The sequence below is a fragment of the Populus euphratica genome, unplaced genomic scaffold, assembly GCF_000495115.2.
Source record: "Populus euphratica unplaced genomic scaffold, PopEup_1.0 scaffold4.1, whole genome shotgun sequence".
In the NCBI taxonomy this organism is placed as follows: domain Eukaryota; kingdom Viridiplantae; phylum Streptophyta; class Magnoliopsida; order Malpighiales; family Salicaceae; genus Populus; species Populus euphratica.
In genome coordinates this window covers 657,074-681,561 of record NW_011499859.1, presented here as the reverse complement: position 1 = coordinate 681,561, position 24,488 = coordinate 657,074, and the positions used below count along the sequence as shown (strand labels likewise).

At 33.2% G+C, this 24,488-nt stretch overlaps 3 protein-coding genes and 1 pseudogene across 4 annotated transcripts; all 4 read left to right on the top strand.

Moving 5' to 3' along the window:
• Positions 1–1,247: 1,247 nt before the first annotated feature.
• LOC105124196 (Lung seven transmembrane receptor family protein) lies at positions 1,248–2,938 on the top strand. Its single transcript, XM_011024101.1, has one exon. It carries the CDS (start codon positions 1,377–1,379, stop codon positions 2,685–2,687), a length of 1,311 nt encoding a protein of 436 aa, XP_011022403.1. The 5' UTR covers positions 1,248–1,376; the 3' UTR covers positions 2,688–2,938.
• Positions 2,939–4,904: 1,966 nt separating this feature from the next.
• On the top strand, positions 4,905–5,828 carry LOC105124195 (uncharacterized). Its single transcript, XM_011024100.1, has one exon. The coding sequence runs from the start codon at positions 4,981–4,983 to the stop codon at positions 5,734–5,736; it is 756 nt and encodes a 251-aa protein (XP_011022402.1). The 5' UTR covers positions 4,905–4,980; the 3' UTR covers positions 5,737–5,828.
• Positions 5,829–6,209: 381 nt separating this feature from the next.
• LOC105124193 (protein BRANCHLESS TRICHOME-like) lies at positions 6,210–8,043 on the top strand (annotated as a pseudogene).
• Positions 8,044–12,424: 4,381 nt separating this feature from the next.
• Positions 12,425–21,774, top strand: LOC105124192 (probable LRR receptor-like serine/threonine-protein kinase At1g56140). 2 transcript variants are annotated; one of them, XM_011024098.1, is made up of 24 exons: positions 12,425–12,846; positions 15,336–15,514; positions 15,636–15,707; positions 15,793–15,864; positions 15,975–16,046; positions 16,239–16,310; positions 16,416–16,487; positions 16,588–16,659; positions 16,757–16,828; positions 16,933–17,004; positions 17,083–17,154; positions 17,254–17,325; positions 17,452–17,517; positions 17,796–17,858; positions 18,032–18,076; positions 18,237–18,298; positions 18,523–18,905; positions 18,991–19,186; positions 19,281–19,442; positions 19,782–19,900; positions 20,025–20,235; positions 20,488–20,719; positions 20,891–21,041; positions 21,135–21,774. In XM_011024098.1, exons 1-24 carry the CDS (start codon positions 12,580–12,582, stop codon positions 21,543–21,545), a joined length of 3,267 nt encoding a protein of 1,088 aa, XP_011022400.1. In that variant the 5' UTR covers positions 12,425–12,579; the 3' UTR covers positions 21,546–21,774. The 2 variants fall into 2 exon arrangements, with proteins under 2 accessions (XP_011022400.1, XP_011022401.1); XM_011024099.1 differs by lacking the exons at positions 16,757–16,828; positions 16,933–17,004; positions 17,083–17,154; positions 17,254–17,325; positions 17,452–17,517 and having other exon boundaries at positions 12,485–12,846.
• Positions 21,775–24,488: the final 2,714 nt, after the last annotated feature.

Here is a 24,488-nt window from a genome sequence, read left to right as displayed (position 1 = left end):
ATAACAATTTACATTTCAACCATGCATTTTATTTGGATCTGTTATTAATCTAGAATATAAAATGCAATTTATAAAAATACAAATAAAAAATAAAATTTAGATGAGATATTTTTGTAATTAAAAAAAATAAGAAAATCATTAGCCAATCGGACAACGCGGAGAGATCGGGAGCTGGGAGCAATAAACAAAAGTACAAAACTACATTAAAATAATTACCATTACCTTTAATCTCCACCTAGGAATCCACATCTAAACCAAGGCCCAAATACAGCCGACAAGGCTTGAATTTTCTAATCTTCTCTGTGCATCTCTCTTTGGAACTATCAAAACTTAAAAATAAAAAACAAATTTTGCATATAGTTGATTTGTTACGTAAATCAAACCGAGAAATTACCTCTTAAGAAACTCCGTTGAATCTTCACCTCCCCAGGCAGCCTTTTCCCTTCCTCCCTCCAGCTTGGGGGTTGTAAATATTTAATAAAAATAACTAAAAAAATTTCTGGATCTCTCTAATTTATAATTTGCTCCCTAATTTTTTTTTCTCGCCCCGCCCATCCTCCCTCCTTCACGCAAGCTTCTTGGATGTCAAATTGGTAATTACTAAAAAACCCCAACCCAATCTTCTAATCTTACTCAAGACTTTTTCATCTTAAATCCTCTTTGTTTGTTTAAAATAATTTTTTTAAAAAAATTATTTTTAAAAAAATAAATTATTTTTTGATATTTGATATTGTTATAAAAAATAAATTAAAAAATATTTTTTAGTATTTATCAAATATAAAAAAATAATTTTAAAAAAAATTAAATTCCTAAAAAAACAAGACATTAATAATTATTTACGATTCCATCATCTTTTTTCTTTTTTTCTTTAGCTCCCAGATTCCTCAAGCTCTCTCTCTCTCTATCTCTCTTCTTCGTGACGAAGTTATATCTTATTTCAATTTATTCATATCTAGACTTATATATATCTATTGGATATCAATGAAAGTCGAAGAATAAAAAAATTCGAAACCCTTCGAGATGTTTGGTGCTTAAGAAAGTAAAGTTTGTGTAACTGTTTGGGTTTTTGAATTCGAACTTTAAGAACGTAATATTAGGAAAAAAAAAATATGATAAAAAGATTTGGCGTAACAGCCTCACAGGTCTAGAAGGTGGAAAAGAAAGGAGGTGGCAGGCCGTAACGAATACCAATTACCAAACAAAGATTAATAGAGCAACTCACCCCTATGTATGTATGTATCTATATATGTATGTATGTATTATTTCCTTCAGCTTCAAGCATTGACCGACACGACGCAAACGATAAATAAAATACAGATCAGAACTAATTCAGGTTCCACCAGATCTGAGAATCGAATTCCCTCTTTCTTAGATCCATGGCTACTCGCTTCACCCTCTTCTCCCTTTTCACTTCTCTTCTACTCTCCCTCTCCCTTGCTGAGATCCGTTTCTCCGATATCCGATCCGATGACCGTCAAATCATCCCTTTCGACGAATTCGGGTTCACCCACTTCGGCCGACTCGAACTCAACGTCACAAACATCCGCCTCTCTAACCCTAACCCCGATCTCGACCGATCCAAAATCGGGTTCTTTCTCTGCACTCGTGATTCCTGGCTTCACGTTATTAACCAACTTGAAGATGGTGAAATCACGTGCGCTCTCCAATCGGATCTTATCAAGCCCGTTTTCACTTTCAACGACCTCAAGAAAGGCCATGACAACCACTCCAAGATTGTAACTCAAAACGACGCCGATCAGTACACGCTTGTGTTCGCCAATTGCTTGACGTCGTTGAAAGTCTCCATGGACGTCAAGTCGGTCATGTATAATCTCGATCGAGGCGGTAAAGTTCGTGACTATTTGTCGGCGGGAAAAACTATTTTGCCGCGGGTTTATTACTTATTGTCGCTGATTTATTTCGGTTTAGTTGGTGTTTGGATTTATGTTTTATATAGGAAACGGCTTACTGTCTATCGAATTCATTTCTTCATGCTTGCTGTGGTAATCTTAAAGACAGTGAATTTGTTATGCGAAGCTGAGGATAAGAGTTACATTAAGAGAACGGGTTATGCCCATGGATGGGATGTTTTGTTTTACATTTTCAGTTTTTTGAAGGGGATTACGTTGTTTACTTTGATTGTTTTGATTGGTACTGGGTGGTCGTTTTTGAAACCGTATTTACAAGATAAAGAAAAGAAGGTTTTGATGATTGTGATTCCATTACAAGTTGTTGCCAATATTGCCCAAGTTGTTATTGATGAGACTGGACCATATGGGCAGGATTGGATTACATGGAAACAAGTGTTCTTGCTGGTTGATGTTGTTTGTTGTTGCGCTGTTTTGTTTCCGATTGTTTGGTCCATTAAGAATTTGAGGGAGGCTGCAAGGACGGATGGAAAGGCGGCGGTGAATTTGATGAAGCTGACTCTGTTCAGGCAGTATTATATTGTGGTGATTTGTTATATTTACTTTACAAGGGTTGTGGTTTATGCGTTGGAGACAATTACTTCTTATAAGTATTTATGGACGAGCGTGGTGGCTGGAGAATTGGCTACTTTGGCATTTTATGTCTTTACTGGGTATAAGTTTAAGCCAGAAGCACATAATCCTTATTTTGTTGTGGATGATGAAGAGGAAGAGGCTGCAGCTGAGGCTTTGAAGCTAGAAGATGAGTTTGAGCTGTAACTTTGGAGTTCGAAGAAGATGGACATGTCAAGAATTCGAGGTAGATACTTGAACATTGCCACAGTAACTTTGCTTACATTGGATGGTTTACTGTGTGGTTTTCTTAATTTCTTGTTGATGTGCTTTATTTTGGTTTTTGGGTTAGTAGAATAGTTTTATAAATTTCATGTATCTCCGTGAAAGTGGATATTCAACAATATGTACAAGCTATTGAAGTAAATTGGGCACTGTTTTGACAATTTTTCATGTTTGATTCCGTTGTGTGTGTTTTTGCGTGAAGTAGCATACAAGTGTTGAGTTTAGGTGAATCTGTGCACTTTGGAATTGAAAATTGGAGATTGATTTTTCTTAAATGATAGAATCTTGGTGGATTTAAGGGAAATACGCAACACCAGTTTCTGAGACTGATATGTCTTGCACATAGTATTTTGGTGGGTGTTCAGCTAGATGCATGCTTATCTTTGAATTCTGAGTATGGCTTATATGCATCTGTATGACCACCATAATAGGCACGCCTTATAAAAGTATCTTCATTCTTGTTTGGAATGTGAATTGGAAAATTAGAAACATCGGAGTATTTCAAACGAAAAATGCTTGGAGGCAATGATGAAAGGGTAATCTTGCTTTTTATATCAATCTTGTAGAGCTTCCAATATATCTCTTGAGCTTTATGCATTACACCTCCAAGTGAAAGAATGTCCTGCTTCATATCATCTAACAAGCTTTTTTTTATACTTGCCAGGCAGAGAATGATAGCTTCGTTAGTGTAAAAGAAAACCTGTTTCATAATAAAGTTATCATAAGAGCCTGTGTTCATGCCAAGTAGCTATTTGATTTACGTTCTGTTTCCTGTTGACAAAAACATTTGTACAATCCTTAAATCTTGAATTGATCCATGAATTCTTGTTTCCTTAGATCGGTGGTAATGGTTTGTTGGACTTAGTTTCTTGGACAATCTCAGTGCATTTCTGTTAGATTGATCCATAGGGAAATGGTTGCAATGGTTTGTTGCTTATAATGCATTTGATGCTTTAACTATTTGGGAGTTTTGTCATGCTCTTACTATATAGACAATTCGAAGAGAGGGAGTCACCTCTTGTTTTGAGTGTTACGTATAGGCTAGTTTATAACACGAGAATCTTGATGTTGATATGTATTTACTTGGAATTCTTATTTAGAATATGCCTGCCATGTAATGTCATTTTAGAATCGACGGTAACCTTCTTGCTATCAAGATGCATGCTGGTGTTAGTTGTTGACTATTCTGCGTACTGGTTCTTCCGTTGTCAATGGGCCGGAGAATGGTCGTGATGATCATCCTATGTTAAAGAGTATTTTTCTTTCATTAAGAATTATATGCATGTTGGAGCCGTATTCCAAATATTGTCCAAGAGGTGTAAGGTTGGGGTAGCGTTCTCTTCTTTCGCATTTCTGTGCAAAGCTTTAGATCAACTCGGGTACTGTCGAGCAATTAAGATTCTTGCCGGGCCTCGTGACTTGATTAGGTTTTCTTTCTTCGTAAAATGTTTTTATCAAAATAATTTCATAATACACAATTAAGAAATTATATCTGTTACGATTGAAATCTAATAATAAAGAATTATATATGTCAAATTGATTTCAATTAATAAAGCCAGGATTTATATGATAAAAACTTATAATCTAATTTGACAATGAATTAAAAAAAATTAAAATCCAAAAGATTAAGATTCTATATTGGTATTGATGTCTTCGACTCCATAAAAGTAGAAAACCCAACCAATAAAATGCGAAAAAGTTAACTTAGACTCTGCAAAAAAGTTCACTTGAAGTCTAAGTTTAACTTAATTAATCGATCATGTTTTAAAATTATTTTTAAAAAATTATTAATTTAAATTTTATAAATTTTAAAATTATTAAAAATTTATATAACTATAAAACTTATAAAATTAGTTGATATTTAAAATTAGTTCAGATACGCCCAGATATCCATGTTGAAAAAGTCCCCACACGTCACACATCTTATACCAGATCAACGGTGATTAAAAATTTAAAACCCAGCTGTCCACCAACTCCCCTCCTACTCCTCCAATACAGCACACCAAAACAAGCAGCTTCCTCTCCCGTAGCAAGTCCATCGCTTGCGGGAAAGAAAAAGATTTTTGTCTTTCAACAACATAAAAACCGCGTGCTCTCATGGCTGCCGTTAATACCTCTCTCTCTCTCTCTCTCCATATCTATTGAAGCCATAAAAATCTTTCTTTGAACAACCCCGCAACTTCATTTCATACTTGTAGTTTGCTGCAAGTCTACAATGTGTAGAACCACGGACTTTCATGGGCTGCAATCAAGAACCCGAGAAAAGCACTTGAAGATTAAATCTTTTTACGTCCGGTTCACTGGTCCTAGACCCAATAACAAACCGGTACCCGAGTCACTCACTCTTGTTTATCTCCCTCGTGCTCATGATCCTGTCAGTGATGGGTCCAAGTTTCGACCCGAGACTAAAGCGTTCTTAGGTCTTCATAGGATTGTTAATGTGGATAAAAATGAAGGAGATGGAGAGGTTATGTTCGGGTCAAGAGAACGGGTTCGGGTCAACGAAGGGGTTCGGTTTGAGGTTTATTTAAGAGAAGAGAGGGTGCTGGAGGGGATTTTCAGAAGAGATGCTGACTTGGAAAGGTGGAAGTTGGAGTGTTGTGGCGGTGGAGGCGGTGATGACGCTAGGGTGGTGGAGGTTCGTGTGGCGGCGGAGGGACTGGTAGTCTTGGTTGAGAGGGTGGTGACGGGGAAAAGGAAGAGCAAAAGAGGCTGTGATAGGCTGGAGGTGATTCCAGAGGATAGAGAGGTCGTTTCGGATGAATCGGATGGTGGATGTTATTGTGGTTGTGACGGGAGGGGATTCTCGTACGGTGGAGATTTGGAAGAGGGGTGCGGGCGAGATTGTGCAGAGGTAGAGATGGAAATGGAGGTTGTCAGATGGGCTATTGATGTTGGGGTTTGGGTCATGTGTTTGGGTGTGGGTTACATGATTTCTAGAGCTTCTGCTAAAAGCTTCAGATTACTTTGAAGAGATTTGGATCTCTTGTGGTTTCTCCAATTTTTTCATGTTTTTCCAAACTTACGCAATTGGGAAAGCTAAACTGTAGGATTTTCCATAAACTGTGGCATTTATATGACATATAACCGGGATAGTTGTTTAGACTATCAAGTAAATAGGATTCGTAGTATCAGAATACTTGATACTTGATGACCGAGTTATTAAATTTTTATGTGCTTTCAAGTTTTGAGAATAAATATACAATTTGTAAGATTTTCAAAGTTGTAATGGCGAAAAGTTAATGATGGATTAATATTTGAATTTATTCTATATATTGTTTAGATTTTCTAATATGATTTAATTTATATTCTTTTTGTTTAGTAGGATAATGTATTTAGATAACTTTTTGTAATATGATTTATTATTGTATTTGATTTTATTGGGAAGATACTTGTATATAAATGGAAGTTACTGAAATATAGTATAAATCTTACTTTTGTTCCATTAAGTTGGAAGTTTTAGGAATATTAGCAGGCTTTTTGTAATGTGTTTTCTTTATTTATTACGTTTATTTTTCTAATACATGATGGTGTAAATATCAATTCAAATGCATTTTCAAGGAGATAATTCCGCTATTTATAGCTCTCTGTTTTTGGTATCAATTCTTCACTGCTCTGCCATGAACAGAAGCCAACCACCTTGCTTTATTATTTTTCTTTTCTTTTGTGGTATACCTCGTTAGTTCAAGCTCTCTGTTGCCTTCGGAGTCCGAATAGAATAAAGAAAAGGAGACAACCTTTTTCATTTTTTTCAAAAATTAACAAAAGGCCATTTTCATCTTTCACTTTGTTTTTTCTTCAGTGAAAGAACCGGATTCATTTCTTCTCTCCCCCCTCTTTTTGGTTCCTAGGAGTCCAGGACAGTAAAAGCAAGACGAGAACTCGGAGAAGACCTTTTACAAGTGTAAAAATATCCAACCTGTAGCCAGTTAGATCATAGAATATATCATTGTCAAATAATTAATAATAACAGAACCTGTGGTAACATTTAATTTTAATATATCTCGAGAAGTGAAGGTGATGATGATCAAGCAGCAGCCTAGACAATTCCATGAGTGAATCCAGTCCTCGAGACCCCACCACCACCACTTGCACGAGCTGGAAATTGTACGAGGATTCATTTTATAATTCACAACATGATATCCATCATCAACAACATTTTCAAAGTAAAAAACATCTTCGTCACCTACACCTCCTCTTTCAGCTCGTAAGATCGCAGCTTCTTTCTGGGATACCTATCATGGACACTGAGCTACATTTCGCTCGAGCCCGGATCCTGGAATTGAAAGCTGAACTTGAATATGAACGCAAGGCACGAAAGAAGTTGGAGACTATGAGTAAAAGACTGGCTAAAGAATTGGCTGAAGAAAGAAGAGGAAGGGAAGCACTTGAGAGAGTTTGTGAAGAGCTTGCTAGAGAAATCTCTTCTGATAAAGAGGAGATTGATCACATGAAAAGAGAAATGGGAGAGGAAAGAGAGATGATAAGAATGGCTGAGGTCTTAAGAGAAGAAAGAGTTCAAATGAAGCTTGCAGAGGCGAAAATGCTCTTTGAAGAGAAGTTGTTAGAATTGGTAGGAACAGCTACACAGGCAGAGCCTCACCAGAATTCAACTTCCAGAATGGAACAGAAGAGTCAAGAAGATAAAGAACCTGAAATCGCAACTCCTTTAAAGACTACAGCTATTTTGTCGGGCAAGTTAAACAGGTTAGTTTTGGGTGAGAAATCCTGTTATGACAACAGTGAATCGACAAGGGCGATCTTGAGTGAAAAGTCATCTTTCAATGATAACACTAGTAGCATTTCATCAATGGTAATTCAGAGAAGTAGAGCATCACCAGAACCTGAGAATCCTCACATCAAGAGAGGGATGAAGGGGTTTGTCGAATTCCCTAGAGTGGTTCGAGCAATGGGGTCCAAAAACAAGCATCGGGGCACAAAGTTCGAGTGTCAAAAGGCACAGCCAAGGATTCTATTGAAACAAAAAAGCCCCGTCAGATCCAATAATCTTATTGTTTCGTAACTAGTTATTTTCACCTCCCTTTGTGTTTGCTTAGTTCTTTGTGCTCTCTTAATCTGCAATCACTATCAATTGTCTTCTTGATTTTTGTTTTGTCAAATGAGTTGTGTTTTCTGGGCTTGTTAGTGTCGACAGAGTGTGAGTATTGATGATGTGTATATGAGCTCTACTTGAAATATTAAAGGCCATGAAATTAGAAAAGGGTTGCTTTGGATCTGTCCAAGCCTCTCTAAAGGGGCTGGCTCATCTTTTATTTTATGAAGGCATCTTTATCAATGTGCACTGTTGCACATGCTTGACTTTTAATGCAAACAGTTGATATTGACATGAATAAAAAGGAGTAAGATCCTTTTGGAAGATCATGGGAAGGGGGGATGCTTTCAGCTAGCTTTGACATTTGTCAAGTATTAGAAAACAAACCAACCCGGGAGGGATTTGAGATCAACTATGAAAAAATATACGAAAATTTAGCACCAAATTGAACTTAAAGCCTATCATTCAAGCTATAACACATGTTATTACCTTCTTCTCCGTTGCTCGGACTTTCATCAGCGCTTCGTACCCATGTCGACATGACATGGGTATGGGTATGGGTATGGGTATGGAATACGTGTCTGACAGCACGCCAAAACTACGGACACGGCTGTGACAGAAATCAGGAGAGAGAGAAAAAAAGAAACTGTTGATCGCGCCAAGAACAAATGGGAAGAAGAAGACGAAGCTGTTTATTACCTCTATTTCATTTGATAACGTGAAAATGATCGTTTTTTTTTTATACAATGAGAATAGTTATTTTTTAAAAATTTTATTTTTAAATAATATTTTTTATCTTTTATAATATAAATACATTAAAAATAATTTAGAAATATAAAAAAATTAAAATTTTACAAAAATATTTTCTAATGTGGGCATATATTACCTGAAAGGATGAAATATATAAATATCCAGCCTCTTTTTACAGAGGCTCGGTTTTAAAAGATATAATTTGGCCCTTAATATTCAAGCTATTTTGATCCTGTTAAATTGAAATTATATTTAGTCTTAAAGCATGGTTTTGGACTGGGCCATGTAAATTATTCAACCCAGGTATGTGTAAATGTATTAAATTTGCGCATACAAATATATATTAAATTGAAGGACTTCCACACCCGAGTCCGAAATTCAGACACTTTTTAGCCGTGTTACGGCGGTGTCTTTATAATTTAGCGAGTTCGACATCTGCATCCATACCCGTGTCTGACACTCACACCCAAGTGGTCTGAGCAACATAGCCTTCATCTATATTGCATGATTGTGTTATTGGTGGGGTTTTTTTTTGAGTGACCATCAATGATTCTTGTTAATTTTTTTTCACACTTCTGCATACTTCCAGTGCTTTTATCTTCTTTAGATTCCATCCCTGATAGCATAGATTAATTTATGCTGTATGATCACAGGAAGAGGTTCCTGGAAAGGTAGAAGAAAGTGAACACTCTCTAATGCCTATTATGCTGATGCACACAGCTTGTGGACTAGAACTGCATCCCTGAAGAACACAGTTCTGGTGCTAGTGAAGAAAACATCGTGTATGAACATGATTTTGGAGAAACTGATGCGGGTAATAGCGACTATTATAATGATATGTATTTCGAAAATGAAGAGGATGATTTTAGCTACGCTGAGGATTATGACCGAGGCATGCCAACGCAGATTTTTGTTTTTTCCCTGTATTGTAAGATTTTGTCATATTCATTAATGGTCAGTTTACACTGGCCACCATTAGTCCTTTTGATTCCTTTAACCTCCATTATGATCATTTCTACGCCATCTTTATATCATTTTGGATATTAATATTGCCCCTTTTCTATTTCTTGAAGATGAAGCAATGCTAAAAAATGATAGTGAATGCACAGGGTTATGAAGTGAAGTTAGGTCCCAAGCACTCGACTGAGGTCACATATGGTGATAAGGCTAGTGGGAATGTCACTGCTATTTTATATAGCTCGATGCACCGAACAACAGTGGACTTGGTTTTCGTGGATGCTCTCGTCATCTTAAGCAATATTGCTTTCACGCATCATCTCCTTCTTCTTCTTCTTCTTTGTGTGTGTGTGTGAAGATGACAAACTCACATGCCCTTTGTGTATAGGTAAAATACACTTAGAATATGTGTATAGTCAGCTCGATACGACTATGAATTGAAACAAGATTTATGAGTATGATTGATGGTCACAAGGATCGAGGAAGAGGGACTTTTGTGTATTATGAGAGGTGAGATTTGACCATGATCACATAAATTCACATAACTCTTATCCATGATTGAGAATCATTGAATACCCAAAATACATAGCATTAAAACTAAATATTTTGTCAGAGAGCAAGAACTTCGAAAATAATTAAAGCAGATATATAATATATATTCTTCAATATAAATGGAAAAGGTCAGATTACAAGATTCAATAGGCTCGAATCATAGGTTAGCATAAGGAAAAGTCTGCCATAAAGACGCTTAATAAAGCTTCTTAGGTCTAGACTAGAGATGATGGATGATTCTATGAAATTTGAAATAAATCAGGACGAGATCGAGGAATATTTAAGAAGAACTAGCATGTGTCGTCTGGCAAAGAACATGGTGGATGTTGTAACCTAATTTTGGATAGCGACAGCGAATATGGGGTTAGAGGAGGTAATAGGCGCCTATTGGCAAGGCCCCAGCAAATTATTACTCGTCGAAAATTAGTGCAGTCTTCATATTGTACGGTTTGAGTTTAGAAAGTCTAAGCAGCCAAATTAGAGTATTTCAAAATGCTTTATTTCATGGACAAATAAGGTGGCAAATATCTTTCAGTGCTAGCCTTTTAAAGAAACTACATGGAAATTTGATTTGATATGATTTAGATGGAAAGTTAAAAAAAATAATATGGGTGATCTATAAAAATATAGATTGGTAGAGAAAAAATCAAAATAATATTTTAATAAAATATATATTAAAATAACATGTTATATTAATTTTATTAATTTGGTTTAATCTAACAAATCCACTACTCAGATCATTAGATCATGATAATCCTATAAAAATTTATTAAATTTAATTTTTAATTAATTTAATATTAAATGATAAAATTAAAAATAAATTTAATTAAAAAATAAATCAAATTAATTTGGATTAAACCATTGAACTTGAGTTATAAAATCAAGATAACTTAGAGAAAAAAATTAAAAAATATGAAACTTAATTCTCAATCAATACAATATTTAAGAATGAAATTTAAAAAAAATAAAAAAAGAACACAAAAAACCATATGAGTCAATAAAAATCAACTAATCAAACTCATGACCTGGGTTCTGAAATCATAATAACCTTATAAAACATAAATAAAATTAATTATAAAGTTTAATTCTTAACTAACTAAATATTAAAAGATGAATTAGAAAAAAAATCCAACTAAAAAAACCCCAAATCAACCGACACCTACGACTTCGGGTCATAAAATTGTAATAATCCAATAAAAAATAAATAAATTATAAATTATAAAATTAAATTCTCAATTAATTCAATATTGAAAGATTAAATAGAAAAAAATAACAAATAAAAAAGGACAAAAAGTGATTATAGTCTATTTGGGTTAATTTGTCAAACTTAGGTTGGAAAACGAGAATAACTCGGGTTAATTTGTCAAACTTAGGTTGGAAAATGAGAATAACTCTATAGAAAACAAATAAAAAATTATAAAATTTAATTTTCAATTAACCTAATATTAAAAAAATAAATTATAAATAAAATTATAAAAATTAATTTTTAATTAACTTAATATTAAAGGATGAGATTGAAAAAAACTTAACTAAAAAAAAAATCAACTTACTTAACCTGTGATTTAACTATAATAACCTATAAAAATAAATTAAAATATTATAATAATTAATTTTTATTTAATTTAATATTAAAAAATTAAATTTAATAAATAAATAATAACTCAAATCAACTTAATTTATTCACGTGTCAAGATCTTTCGGTCAAAGTTCCCTTCCGTGTTTGTAGACTAATTTCTGCCCAAACATAAAATAATAAATACGGTATTTTCCCAAGTCTTTTTCGAGCTTTATTTAAAAGTTTTTATTTCTCGATCGAGTAATGAAAGCCCAACAATCAATGACTTACTTTGCAAGCTTTCACATAAAGATACTATTTCACATTCAGTATATTTGACTAACATACTAAATGTCCACATCTTTGACATTCGCTCCTTTTGCTGTTTCTAGTGAATAGACAAATTATATTCATATTATGTTTATAATTTTATAATTATTTTTTTATAATTTTATATTTTAATATTAGATTAATTAAAAATTAAATTTTTTATTTTTTATTTAATTTATACCACTTATAACTCTGATGGCAAGTTTGCGTGTTAGTAAAATTAAGTTTTTAATTTTATTTTTTAATATTAAAATTAAATTTTATAATTTTTTTATTTAAAAAAATACTTGTATTTAATAATTTATTTTTTTTATTTTATTTTTATTTATTTTACGAAGGAAGAAACTCCATCAGTGTAGATGCTATAAAGGTTTGCAGCCAAAGAGCCTAAAAAAGTTGAATTTAAGCCCCGGCAGAGGAGTGAGATAAATCCTCATGAATTTTCTTGTCTTTGGCTGGCTTTGAATATTTGATTTCAATCAAATTAAAAAGCTGAGTTTTTTTCAAGTATGCAACAGAAGTTACGAGGATTCAGAAACACTCAGTAAATAAATGAATGAATGAAATGGACAGAATTTTGCAGTTCCTTGACTTTTCAAGATTGAACTTCAAATATCATGCCGAATAGAAAGAAAGAAACCTCACCAGCTAAAAAGTCCTCTTCACTCTCCCTCTGTATTTATAAACAAGCTTTTATTTTACTTTGTATAGGTCTGAAGGGAAGCATTCTGTTTCTCAGTGTGAGGGAGAAGATGGTATTGAGGGTGAAGTTGCTCTCTATTCTTCAGCACTTGCTTACTACTTTTGCCTTCTTCCCTTCATCGTTCTTCTTTCAACCTTTCACCTGTCCAGTGCTCAAAACGCCACTACTGATCCATCTGAAGGTATCTCTCCCTGATCTCTCGAATTCTACAGTACGAGTATGAATCCTCTTGAGTTACAAACGGTACCAAAATAATCCATGTACATCGATTTTTCTTGCATCTTAATTTGTTTTTCTCTTACTTTGAAATCTTTGCGTGTACATGGCATCGTTAGCTTTAGCTATGAGATTTCTTATTTTATCACCAGGAATTTAGGCTCACACAAAGGGATGCAAAGTCAGAATAAAAAAGAATAGCCATTTTGATATCTACAGATTGGAGATGTATAAAAAAAGCTCTTAGCTTCAAATGATTTTACCAATTAAAATGTTTTTTTTTATCTTGTTTGTAGAATATATATATATATATATATATATATATATATATATGGCTGTACGACATGAAAAACCAGACTGAAAGTCTTGCTTTTCTTTCTGGGTTTGTTTTTCGTTCATATTTATGTTGATCGGAATTGCTTTTTTCAGCAGAAGAAGAAAACTAAAGAAGCTACCTGTGTATTTAATGATGTTTTCGTTAAGTAGCTAAGACCTTAAGATCACAAGTTGTTAGCCACAGAATAATGTGATCTTTTTCACCAATGCTCGTACCGATGGCTAAGCTTCCTGATATTTTATTGGAATGATAGCAATCTGAAAGAGATAAGTGGATGCGTGTGGTCTGTAAAGGGTCGCGGCACTCAAGCAATGCCCATGTTGTTAAAAAAGTGACTTTACTTTTAAAATCTTATAATTTTTATTTATCAAATCAGATTAAAAATTAAAAATTAATAAATTTAAAATCAGATTAAAATTTAAAAATTAATAAATTTCGTTAAATTTATTCAAACTCGATAAAATCAATAAAATTAAATTATTTTTATGAGTTTGAAAAAAATATAAAATTATACATTTTGATAACCAAAAACTTAATTTTTACTATAATTATTATAATTTTTTTAACTATATAAGTTATTTTTGGATTTCATTTCTGTAAAATTAAAGCATCTATTCATCCTTTATAATTTTTAATGTAAATTATTAACATATTAATTGATATATTACTTTATTTTAATTAGCAAATATATAAAATAAAAGTTATAAATTGACATGCTTGATCTTTGAAGTAATTAATGTTAAATAGTTTATCAAAATTTAAAAAGACTTATTACATTTAAATAACAAAGTAAGTGGGTGAATTGATCTGAAAAATAGAGGAAAAATATAAATAAAATAAAAATATTTGAATTTTTTTATTATTTTTTTTTTTATTATTATTATTATTATTATGTTATATTGTTAATTACTACTTGATTGAAATTATTAATATATAATTAGTTAAAATATTTTATTTATAATTCAAGTTTATATTATATATTTTATATTATGTCAAAAAAAAATATTTTTCATAACCTTGATGCCCACTATATATTTATTTTTTTTTAGATTAACGTGGGTGTCCGGATCAGCTTGCGCGCACTACGACTAATCCCACTGGCCCTGAAGTTAACGACCATGTAAGCCTCCAGTGACCATCATATGAGTAACCAAGCATTCAAACCTGAAACCACAAAGAAAATAATTTTTTTAATCCCAAATCTTTATTACTTGACTACCAACTAGATGCTATTATATTTTTAGTCGGCATTCATATGAGCAACCAAGCACTCGAACCTGAAACCATAAAAGGAATAAACCATTTAATCTCAAATCCTTACCGCTTGATCACCACCTAGATGATATTATATTTTTAGTGGGCACGCATATGGTTATTCGATTACATTTCCTAGACTGTTACGTCGTACCTTGAAATCACTTTCTTAAAAACATATGTAAATGAGTGGTATGAGTTTTTCAAAGATTCTCTTTTAGATAACATAAGAAGAAGTGAAGTGTAGATTTAATATGGTGTCCCTGCCCATATCTCCGTAGTGGATTGCAGAACCTTTTCATTTCAAAAATTACTGAAGAAAAGGGTATCATAGAGTGGATTTTTTACTAGCCATGACTATGAACATGAACATCACTATTCACTAATATGTTGTTAATTATAAAGTTTTAGTTAATCAGACGATGGATTTTAGCTGACTGATATCCTAATTATATACATAAAAAAAAAATATTTTAGGAAAAAAGAAGAACATGGGCAACTTCTTACTGTGGGTTGAAAAGCTATGGTATTCCTGGCTCAATTTTTTGTAGGCCATAAGAGCAGTGGTATGGTATTATATCCAGTCCAGTATCTGGCTAAGATTCAGTTTTACAGTCTATTTATTTTTACTTTCCAAAAGCATTTTAAAAATTAATAATGTTAAAAATAAATTAAAAAAACTTTAAAAAGAACTTTAAAATATAATTTCAACTAAAATATACTATTTTAAGGCAATTTGATTTGGAAGTCTACCTATAATCACCATAGAGTGAAAATGATTTCTCCATCAAATGAGCATGTGTAAGCATCTTAATGAGGATAAGAATTAGCACTGCTTATAAAAGTTGTTTTGTGATGGTGAGATGGTGAGTGCATTGAACTCGCTATTTGAACAATGGGACACACAAGCTGTGGGGTTATGGAACTTGAGTGGAGAGCCATGCAGCGGATCTGCCATTGAGCAAACTGATTTTGAAGACCCTGACAACAACCCTGCCATCAAATGTGAATGTACTCAGACTACATGCCACATTACCCAACTGTATGTCTCTCTTTCTCGTTTCTTTTATCTTCTAATTTCGACTTTTAGCATGACACTACAAAAAATCCACGGGTTGTTTTCCTATATTTTAATCTGCATTTAACTCTCAAGCTGTTTTCAGGAGAGTTTATGCTTTGAACAAAAGAGGGGTGATTCCAGAAGTACTAACAGCTTTCAAGTATCTTACCTTTCTGTAAGGAAACACGCCCAAGTTATAAATTTTTTGTTGAAAGATTCAAGGCTTCTTTCTAGCTCACATTGTTGATGGAATTTTGTAGAAAAATTGATCAAAATTACTTCTCTGGTCCATTGCCTGCGTTCATTGGAAATTTATCAGCATTGAAGGGTTTGTAAGTAAAGAAGTACTTCCTGTCAGAACATTTTGTTACGTTTGAAAATTTCTGTTACCAGAAAATTTTAGTATGGCGTCTCAGTGACCTTTCTTTGTTTATGTGACCAGGTCAATTGCCCACAATGCATTTTCTGGGACCATTCCTAAGGAGCTTGGCAATCTTAAGGAGCTAACTTTGCTGTAAGATTGGCCTTCTTTTGAATTAAATTTTACTTTGTTAAAGATATCTTCCATAAACATCCTCATTCTGGCACTCTTTCAGTTATGGACAGATTATAAGATTGAAGTATTATACAACTTTTATGCAAATAGGGAAAGCTTGTTCGGATGATATCTTCTGAAAAATGCCCTATATGTTTGCATTTTCAACAGGTCTTTTGGTGTAAATAATTTCTCAGGCACACTTCCCCCAGAACTGGGTAATCTTGTCAATCTTGAGGAACTGTAAGTTGTAGCAACATGTTCCCTCTAATGTAAACAATCTCCGCTCTGTAAGGATTTGTACCACATGTTGTTAACAAGATTATGACATATATGTGTGTATTGTAGCTATACTAATAGTTGTGGATTGGGTGGTGAAATTCCCTCAACATTTGCCAACCTTCAAAGATTGAGAGTCTTGTAAGGAAATCACATTCTATAAGTTTACTGCAGTTTGTTCCTCTTAAAATCCAAGGTTACTTTACCCCAGCATGGCTTACCTTGGCTTGTGTATGTTCAGGTGGGCATCGGATGATTCTTTCACAGGCAACATACCTGACTTCATAGGCAATTGGACAGGGCTTACATCATTGTAAATCATAGAATCTTCTGATTTTTCATTTGTTAGATATGTTTACAGCTACAGAGAAGAATGATTTGTTTGATTGGTTTATGGAATGCTTCTCCAGGAGATTTCAAGGGAATTCTTTCGAAGGTCCTATACCACTCAGTTTTTCCAACTTGACCTCATTGGACTCTCTGTGAGTTTGTTTATTTATATATGTAATTATCTCTGTGTCATTCATATGTTTAGCCGCTTTCAAAAGAAAACTAGTTTCAGTAATAAATGCACATAACTATACAGGAGAATCAGCGATTTAAGCAACGTGAGCTCTACCCTTAATTTTATCAAGAACTTGAAGAACTTGACCGACTTGTAAGTAGTTGATTAGTCTATCCATTCTTTTTATATGCATATGAATTTGCACTAGCTACTTGATTTTTCTCTTTGAAGGAATCTGAGGAATGCATTGATCAATGGTAGTATTCCATCTGATATTGGAGAGCTCCAAACTTTAAATAGACTGTAAGATCTTAATACATTCAGCTTGAAACGCCAAAGCCATCCATGAAATCTAATTATGCCTGTATGTTTCTTTAGTGATTTTTTCATCAATTTTTTCAGGGATTTAAGCTTTAACAACTTAACAGGCCAAGTTCCAAGTGCTTTGTTCAGGATGAGTTCTCTTGAATACTTGTAAATATCACTTAACCTTACAATAGTAGTGTTTTGATCAATTTCTTTATCTTTTTTTTTAGTAAGGAGACTCTTAGTGAAATCTTCACCTTGTTATTTTCTCTTCCATACTATTGTAATGGCCAGGTTTCTTGGAAACAATAGTCTATCTGGAACCCTCCCTGAGCAGAAGAGTGATACACTTCAGACAATGTAAGTCCTCGTATGTTTACAGCTACAGAGAAGAATGATTTGTAAATCAAAGAATATTGTAAATTGAATCTGTTGGCACTGCCCAAGCAGCGATTACATAACAGCTTCTGAAGTAGGTGTTATATCGTATCATGCTTCCATTTTCTTCTTTGGACTATACTCTGAAGCCATCATTATTTCCTTCTTTTCATATCTGAATTTAGTCAGAGTCTCATCTTATTCCAGCTCATTTTTTATCATGTGCTTACTAACCCCCTTTGATATATTTTTGTATGCAGAGATTTATCTTACAATTATCTGTCAGGAACTTTTCCTTCATGGGTAGCCTCAAATGTACAATTGTATGTGTTCCCGATCAGGGCACTTTCTTCATCCATTATTATTCAGAGTTCATCACTAAATTAATATTCTTAAACACCAAATAAATTACTACCTCTTAAGATGCAATGTCGCTGTATTCTGTCATCATGAATCTTTACTAAGTTTTACCGGTAATCTTTGTGGAACTATGCAGGAATTTAGTGGCCAACAACTTCACTTTTGACAACTCAAATATAAGGTGAAGTGACATTTCCTTTCAGGGCCGTTGTAATGAATAGTGTGCACAGTAAGCAAAACTGGTGCAATACATTACCTGTATTTGGAACCAGTTCTTTCCTCCTCTTTTTCTTTCTTATTTTCCAATTGTGATAAGCAATAAGAGTTGTTTTCTTATGTAGTGTTCTGCCTGGATTTAACTGTCTACAGAGAAATTTCCCATGCAATCGGGATACTCCACGCTGTACGCTTCTTCATCCAGTAATTTAGTTCCAAATATAACTTTTCACTGTCTGATTCAATATGAAATGCGCCTTCCTAGACCCTTCCGGTAATCATCCTAGTACTGTACAGCATATGTCTAGGCTTCGAGGACTTGGTTACATGTATAGGTGAAAATGGCTTCATGCGTTCATCAATGTGGTAGAGAGTAACTGATTTCACTTCCTTTCTTTTTATCTGTTGTAGATGCAAATTTCTCAATCAAGTGTGGTGGTCCAGAGATGAGAACCGCTGATGGCACAGTTTATGAAGCTGAAAACTCATCTCTCAGTGCAGCATCATTCAGTGTAACTAGTACCGAAAAATGGGCGGTGAGCAATGTGGGCTTGTTTTCTGATAGACGAAGTCCTGATTATGTTGAAAATACCTTGACACAAGTTCTCAGCACTAATACCCCAGAGCTCTATCAGACTTCAAGGATATCTCCTGGTTCACTTAGGTGCTTCGGCCTGGGTCTAGAGAATGGGCCTTATACTGTACATTTGTTATTTGCCGAAACTGCATTTGCGGATCGAAGCTCACAAACTTGGGAGAGTTTAGGACGGCGCGTTTTTGATATCTATATTCAGGTAGAAAATGTTTGAAACCAAATTCATACAGTACAGAACTTCTGTAATTGTAATTCCATTCTCTATGCGTTCATGTGTTTTATAGGGAAGTCGCCAATCGAAAGACTTTGACATATCAAAGGAGGCAGGTGGGGTTGAGAGATCAATTACAAGGACTTTTAATGTTACTGTATCTGAAAGTCATCTGGAAATTCATTTGTTTTGGGCTGGTAAGGGGACCTGCTGTACCCCTGTACAAGGCTACTATGGACCAATCATCTCGGCCCTCAATGTTGTTCCAGGTATAACATGTGATAACTCACCAATCGAACTTAGCATGTCCATGTTTTCCTTCTCTGGTTCTTACTGCTGTCTGTAACCGTATTTACTGCACAGGTTTTACCCCAACTGTTAGTGGGATACCACCCAGTACTCGGAAAGAGAAGAGCAGGACCGGGATGGTTGTTGGTATTTCAGTTTCTGCTGGAGTTGTGTGCCTGACCCTGATATTTGCAGTTGTTTACATCATGAGGAAAAAAGACAGTGAAGATGAGGAAGGTAAGATCATCACAATAATGATACAACTTGTACTCGTTATCGTTTATCCGATCCAAGCCTTGTTGATTCCAATATTGACTGCAGCTCTCCTCGAGCCCTCGTCTTTCTGATATGAGTGAAGAAGGACTTGATCTTGATATGCTGACAAGGGCCTTCAAATTTTCCTTGATTTTCTTGTAGCAACCTAAAATGATTTTATGCCTCGAATCTGGGATGTAATTTCCTTAGAGTAGGTCAACTGTACTTGAATGATTCACCATTTCCTGCATAGAAATTTATATGTTAGATAAAGAAAGGTATCCTAAGTAATCACTTCAATTTTTCTACCTGAATATGCAGTGTTTCCTGGGATGGGCTCTAGACCAAACACTTTTAGTTATGCCCAGTTGAGAGCGGCCACAGATGACTTCAGTCCTTCAAATATGCTTGGGGAAGGGGGATTTGGAGCTGTATACAAGGTAAGAAACGCAAGATGACTGCTCTAAATTTTATTTAAAATAAATGACAAGCTTGTGATTCAAGATTTTTTAGTTTACCTTGCAAGAGGTATGCTTTATGTTAATAAATTCTAGGACCTTTCAGGGTTTGCTTTCTGATGCGAGGGCAGTGGTTGTAAAGCAACTTTCAGTTGCATCTAACCAGGGCATGAGTCAATTTATAACTGAGATCGCCACCATATCGGCAGTTCAACATTGTAATCTTGTGAAACTGTACGGATGCTGCATCGAAGGGACTAGACGCCTCCTGGTTTATGAATACCTTGAAAACAAAAGCCTTGATAAGAATCTTTTTGGTATGAAGATGCCCAAAATACTTTGCTTACTCCCTTAAGTAACCATAGAAACTTAATTCTTTATACCCATCCAGATGATCAAAATACATAGACACAAGTTACTTTTGGTGGCTGGAGTACATGAAAAAAAAGGGCATCATGGATGGCCAAATAACTGTACTTCAATAAGATATATTATATGTTCAGATTTCAAACTCCATTTTGTTTATGGAATAGATTATGTACTAAAGCACGCATCTACTTATTATGCAGGAAAAGATGGAATGCATCTTGATTGGCCTACCCGCTTCAATATATGCCTGGGAACCGCTAGAGGGTTAGCTTACCTCCATGAGGAATCAAGTCCGAGGATTATACATAGAGATGTCAAGGCAAGTAACATTTTGCTTGATGCAGAACTCTGCCCCAAAATATCAGATTTTGGATTGGCAAAACTATACGACGACAAGAAAACTCACATCAGCACTCGAGTTGCAGGAACCATGTAAGATCTCCTTCAACCTTTTCCCCGGAGCATTCGTAATTTGCTGACTATGAACTGTGCTATAGTCTATACCACAGTGCAGGATATAGAAGCCATACGTAAAAACCAAAGGAGATTATTTGTATGTATTCCCAATAAACCTTTTCACCAAGCACATTAATTTTCTTATAGTGGCTATTTGGCACCGGAGTATGCAATGCGTGGACATCTGACTGAGAAGGCTGATGTTTTTGGTTTTGGTGTGGTTGCTTTGGAGATCTTAAGTGGGAGAGCAAATTCTGACTATAGCTTGGATGATGAAAGGGTCTATCTTCTTGAATGGGTAAAGAAAACAACACCCCTTTTTTTTGGCCGGCGAATCTTTCTTAACAAATTTATTCCTTCTCATTGTGAATTGATCGTATAATATTTCCAGGCATGGACTCTGTACGAAAGTAGACAAAGTTTGCTACTGATGGATCCAAGTGTAACAGAATTTGATGAAAATGAAGCTCTTCGAGTTATAGGAGTAGCTCTCTTGTGCACTCAAGCTTCACCAGCAATGAGGCCGACAATGTCAAGAGTTGTGGCAATGTTTACGGGGGATATCGAAGTGAGCACTGTTACATCAAAGCCAAGCTACTTGACTGATATGGATTTTAAGGATATAACTGGCAGCTTCTCGACTGAAAACACTCCAGCATTCCCTTCAACTGATGATAGCAAGAGCAAGAATAAAAGCCAGCATCACAATTCAATTGATCTTAGTCCAGGAGGTGATCAAATACACTCTCCACTAAATATCACTGAACCAAGGCTGAGTGACCTCATTGGGGATGGAAGGTAAGGGGTTAATTATTGCTACAGAGCTGCATGGTTTGCAGCCAAATAGAGTATATATAGCACTTTATGCCTTTTTTTTCTAGCCAGTTGTATGATTAGTTGTAGACATGAAAAGCTTTAAACACTAACATTTGTACAAAAAATGTACCAAGGAATCTGTGGCACTATATATGTGAAAATAATATTGTCACCAGAAAATGAAAAAAAAAAGAAAAAGATATCTTCCTGTCATAGCTCTTGCCAAGCACTCACACTTGTGAAAGAACATTATATGCCTACTATAAACAAAGTTTCAAGCAAACAATACCTAAAGTCTTCCTCCATGATTAAAATGTGCTTGCGAAGAACGCTTAATACTACTCCTCCATGATTAACAACAAGTCTTCCTCCTGCATTCATGGAATGTACAACATTGGACGGTGGCTTCTAGAGTGCCTTTGTTATGAAGGCTCGCCTTAGAATACCATTGGCTCTCTATAGATGACACGACACAAGTATTTCCTAAATTATCTTTATATTCTATTACTTTATTGCCTCCGAGGGAAAAAAAAAAACATTAAAAGTATTCATAAACAAGGTAATATTCTAGTTTTTTAAAAAAAATTGTTAGAAAAATAAAATTTTATATTTTATTTTTAAATACAATATTTTTATTTATCTAGAATTTGTACTTAGTAATACTCCAATTTTTAAATTTATATTAAGTTTGAAAAACATATTTTAAATATTTTCATAGTTTTCTTTTACAAGTTTTCATTATTATTTATATGAAAGAAAGCATGAATAATAATTATATATAACCACTTTTAGCAATGTAAAAGATTAAAATTATTTTTTACATTTTCATATTTAGTTGGTGTCATAAATTTAATTTTTATTATAAATTAAATGTAAATATTTTTAAGTTAATAATATATTTTTTATGATAATTTTTAATTTAAATGAAATTATAGTAATATTCCATAATTAAATTATTGGAAATATAAAATATTAAGATGACGATGGATCATCTCATAAGGTTAAAAGGAAGTATGGAAACTAAATTAGTAAGATCTGAACCTTTTTATTTCATCTTTTATAGCTGTATTGATTAATTGTAATCGGTAGTTGAACTTGATAATTTATTTTAATAATTTTTTATTAGGTTAACATGTTGTAAAAAAAATTGATATTGTATTAATACTTGATTTTATTTAAAAAAAATTAGTTTTTTACTAAAATAAAAAAAAACCAAAATTGAAAGTAAAGGAAAAATAAAACCTTTTTTAACTCGGCATTGCTCGTTTAAAGCTTTCTGGGGGAAATGCATTGAGGTTTTTCTCAATTTCTATTTTTAACTTTTTAGTTTGGAAATTATGCGTTTTGATCTAAATTTTTATTTTATTAACATTTAAATCTCTAGTTTTAAAAAAATCATCAAAAAACAGAAAAGTGAAGAGAATCATTAGATGTCTATATTTTAAAAATAAAAAAGAAATATTCTATGCGTCAATGAATTTTATTCAATAAAATGAGTTCTATTGAAATATTTTTTACCCTTCATCTGGCTATTCAAAATAAATTTGAGTTGAGAAAAAAAATTAATTTAATTTTATATTTTTAAATCAATTTATATGAGTTTTGAATTAAAAATTTAGTAAAGTTTCAAGAATATCTTAAGAATGTTCCAAAACTTGTAGCCTGATATTTCAATCATGGAAGATTATGAAAAATATTGTATACGATGACATGCCACCCGCCTTTGTCATCCAATATATATATATATAGTGAGGCATGCTTGGCTTTCTAGGTAGAGGCTAGATGTGTGGGACTGATCTCTTTTATTTTTTGTTTTTTGTTCTAATTTTGATTATTTAAAAAATTAATTAATAATCTTCTTTTTATATATGTTTTACTCTGCATTAATTTTTTTATTTTCATTTAAATTAATATTCTCTCTTTTATTTTTTTAAATTATTTTTTTACTTTTTCATACAAATAAAAAAATATTTTTTTCTTGAAGAAAAGATACCTCTAAGATAAAAAAAAAAAAAAACATATAAATTAAAAGGAAAAGTTGAGGTTAAATATTTTTAATACTTATATGTTTTTTCTTTGATGAAAAAGATTGGCTTTTATTTTAGTATTTAATTAACATTAATAACTCTTTTTCGGTTTATTAATTCATATATTTTTAAGTTTATTTCATTAAATGTAAACAACATTTTTATGTTTTCCAATTAAAAAAATTATTATACAATAAAACAAATGAAATAGTTATATTAAAAATTAATTTGAGATCCTATCAGCAGTATAGCGTTAACAATTGTTTTTCATATTTATCAATATAAATAATTCTCAATTTATATTTATTAAATGTATGCATGATGTTTTCATTTCATAATTATTACTTTTTAAATATAAAAACACATTAACATCTATATATTTATTTTTTATTTAAAAAATATTTAACCAACCTGTAGCGAAATGTCAAAAGAATGCCTAATGAAGTTAAGCCTATATTAGCTTATTTACTTCGCGGATGTATAGGACAATAGTAAAGATTTTTTTTCAAATTATTTTTCATTTTAAAATATATTAAAATATTATTTAAAATTTATTTTTAATTTTAGTTCATCAAAACAATATAAAACTCTGATTCAATGGCAACGTCTTTGTCGTGCCCATGGAAATTTGTCCATTTTAATTGTTTTAACACAAAAGCTAAAATTCCAAGACAAGACAGCTCAACATCCTACATAATTTATAATAATTAATTCTGAGCTTTTAATAATCCATCCATGAGAGTGTACACATGGAGCATGATGTTGGCCCACCGAAAAAAAACTAACCGTTAGAAGCTTGAACGTTAAGCCTACCGTTAGAAACCACATTCTTTAAAATCCCCTATCCGAAGCCTCCAGTTCATTCATGAGACCAACAAAGAAAAGGAGGAAAACCTTCCTGC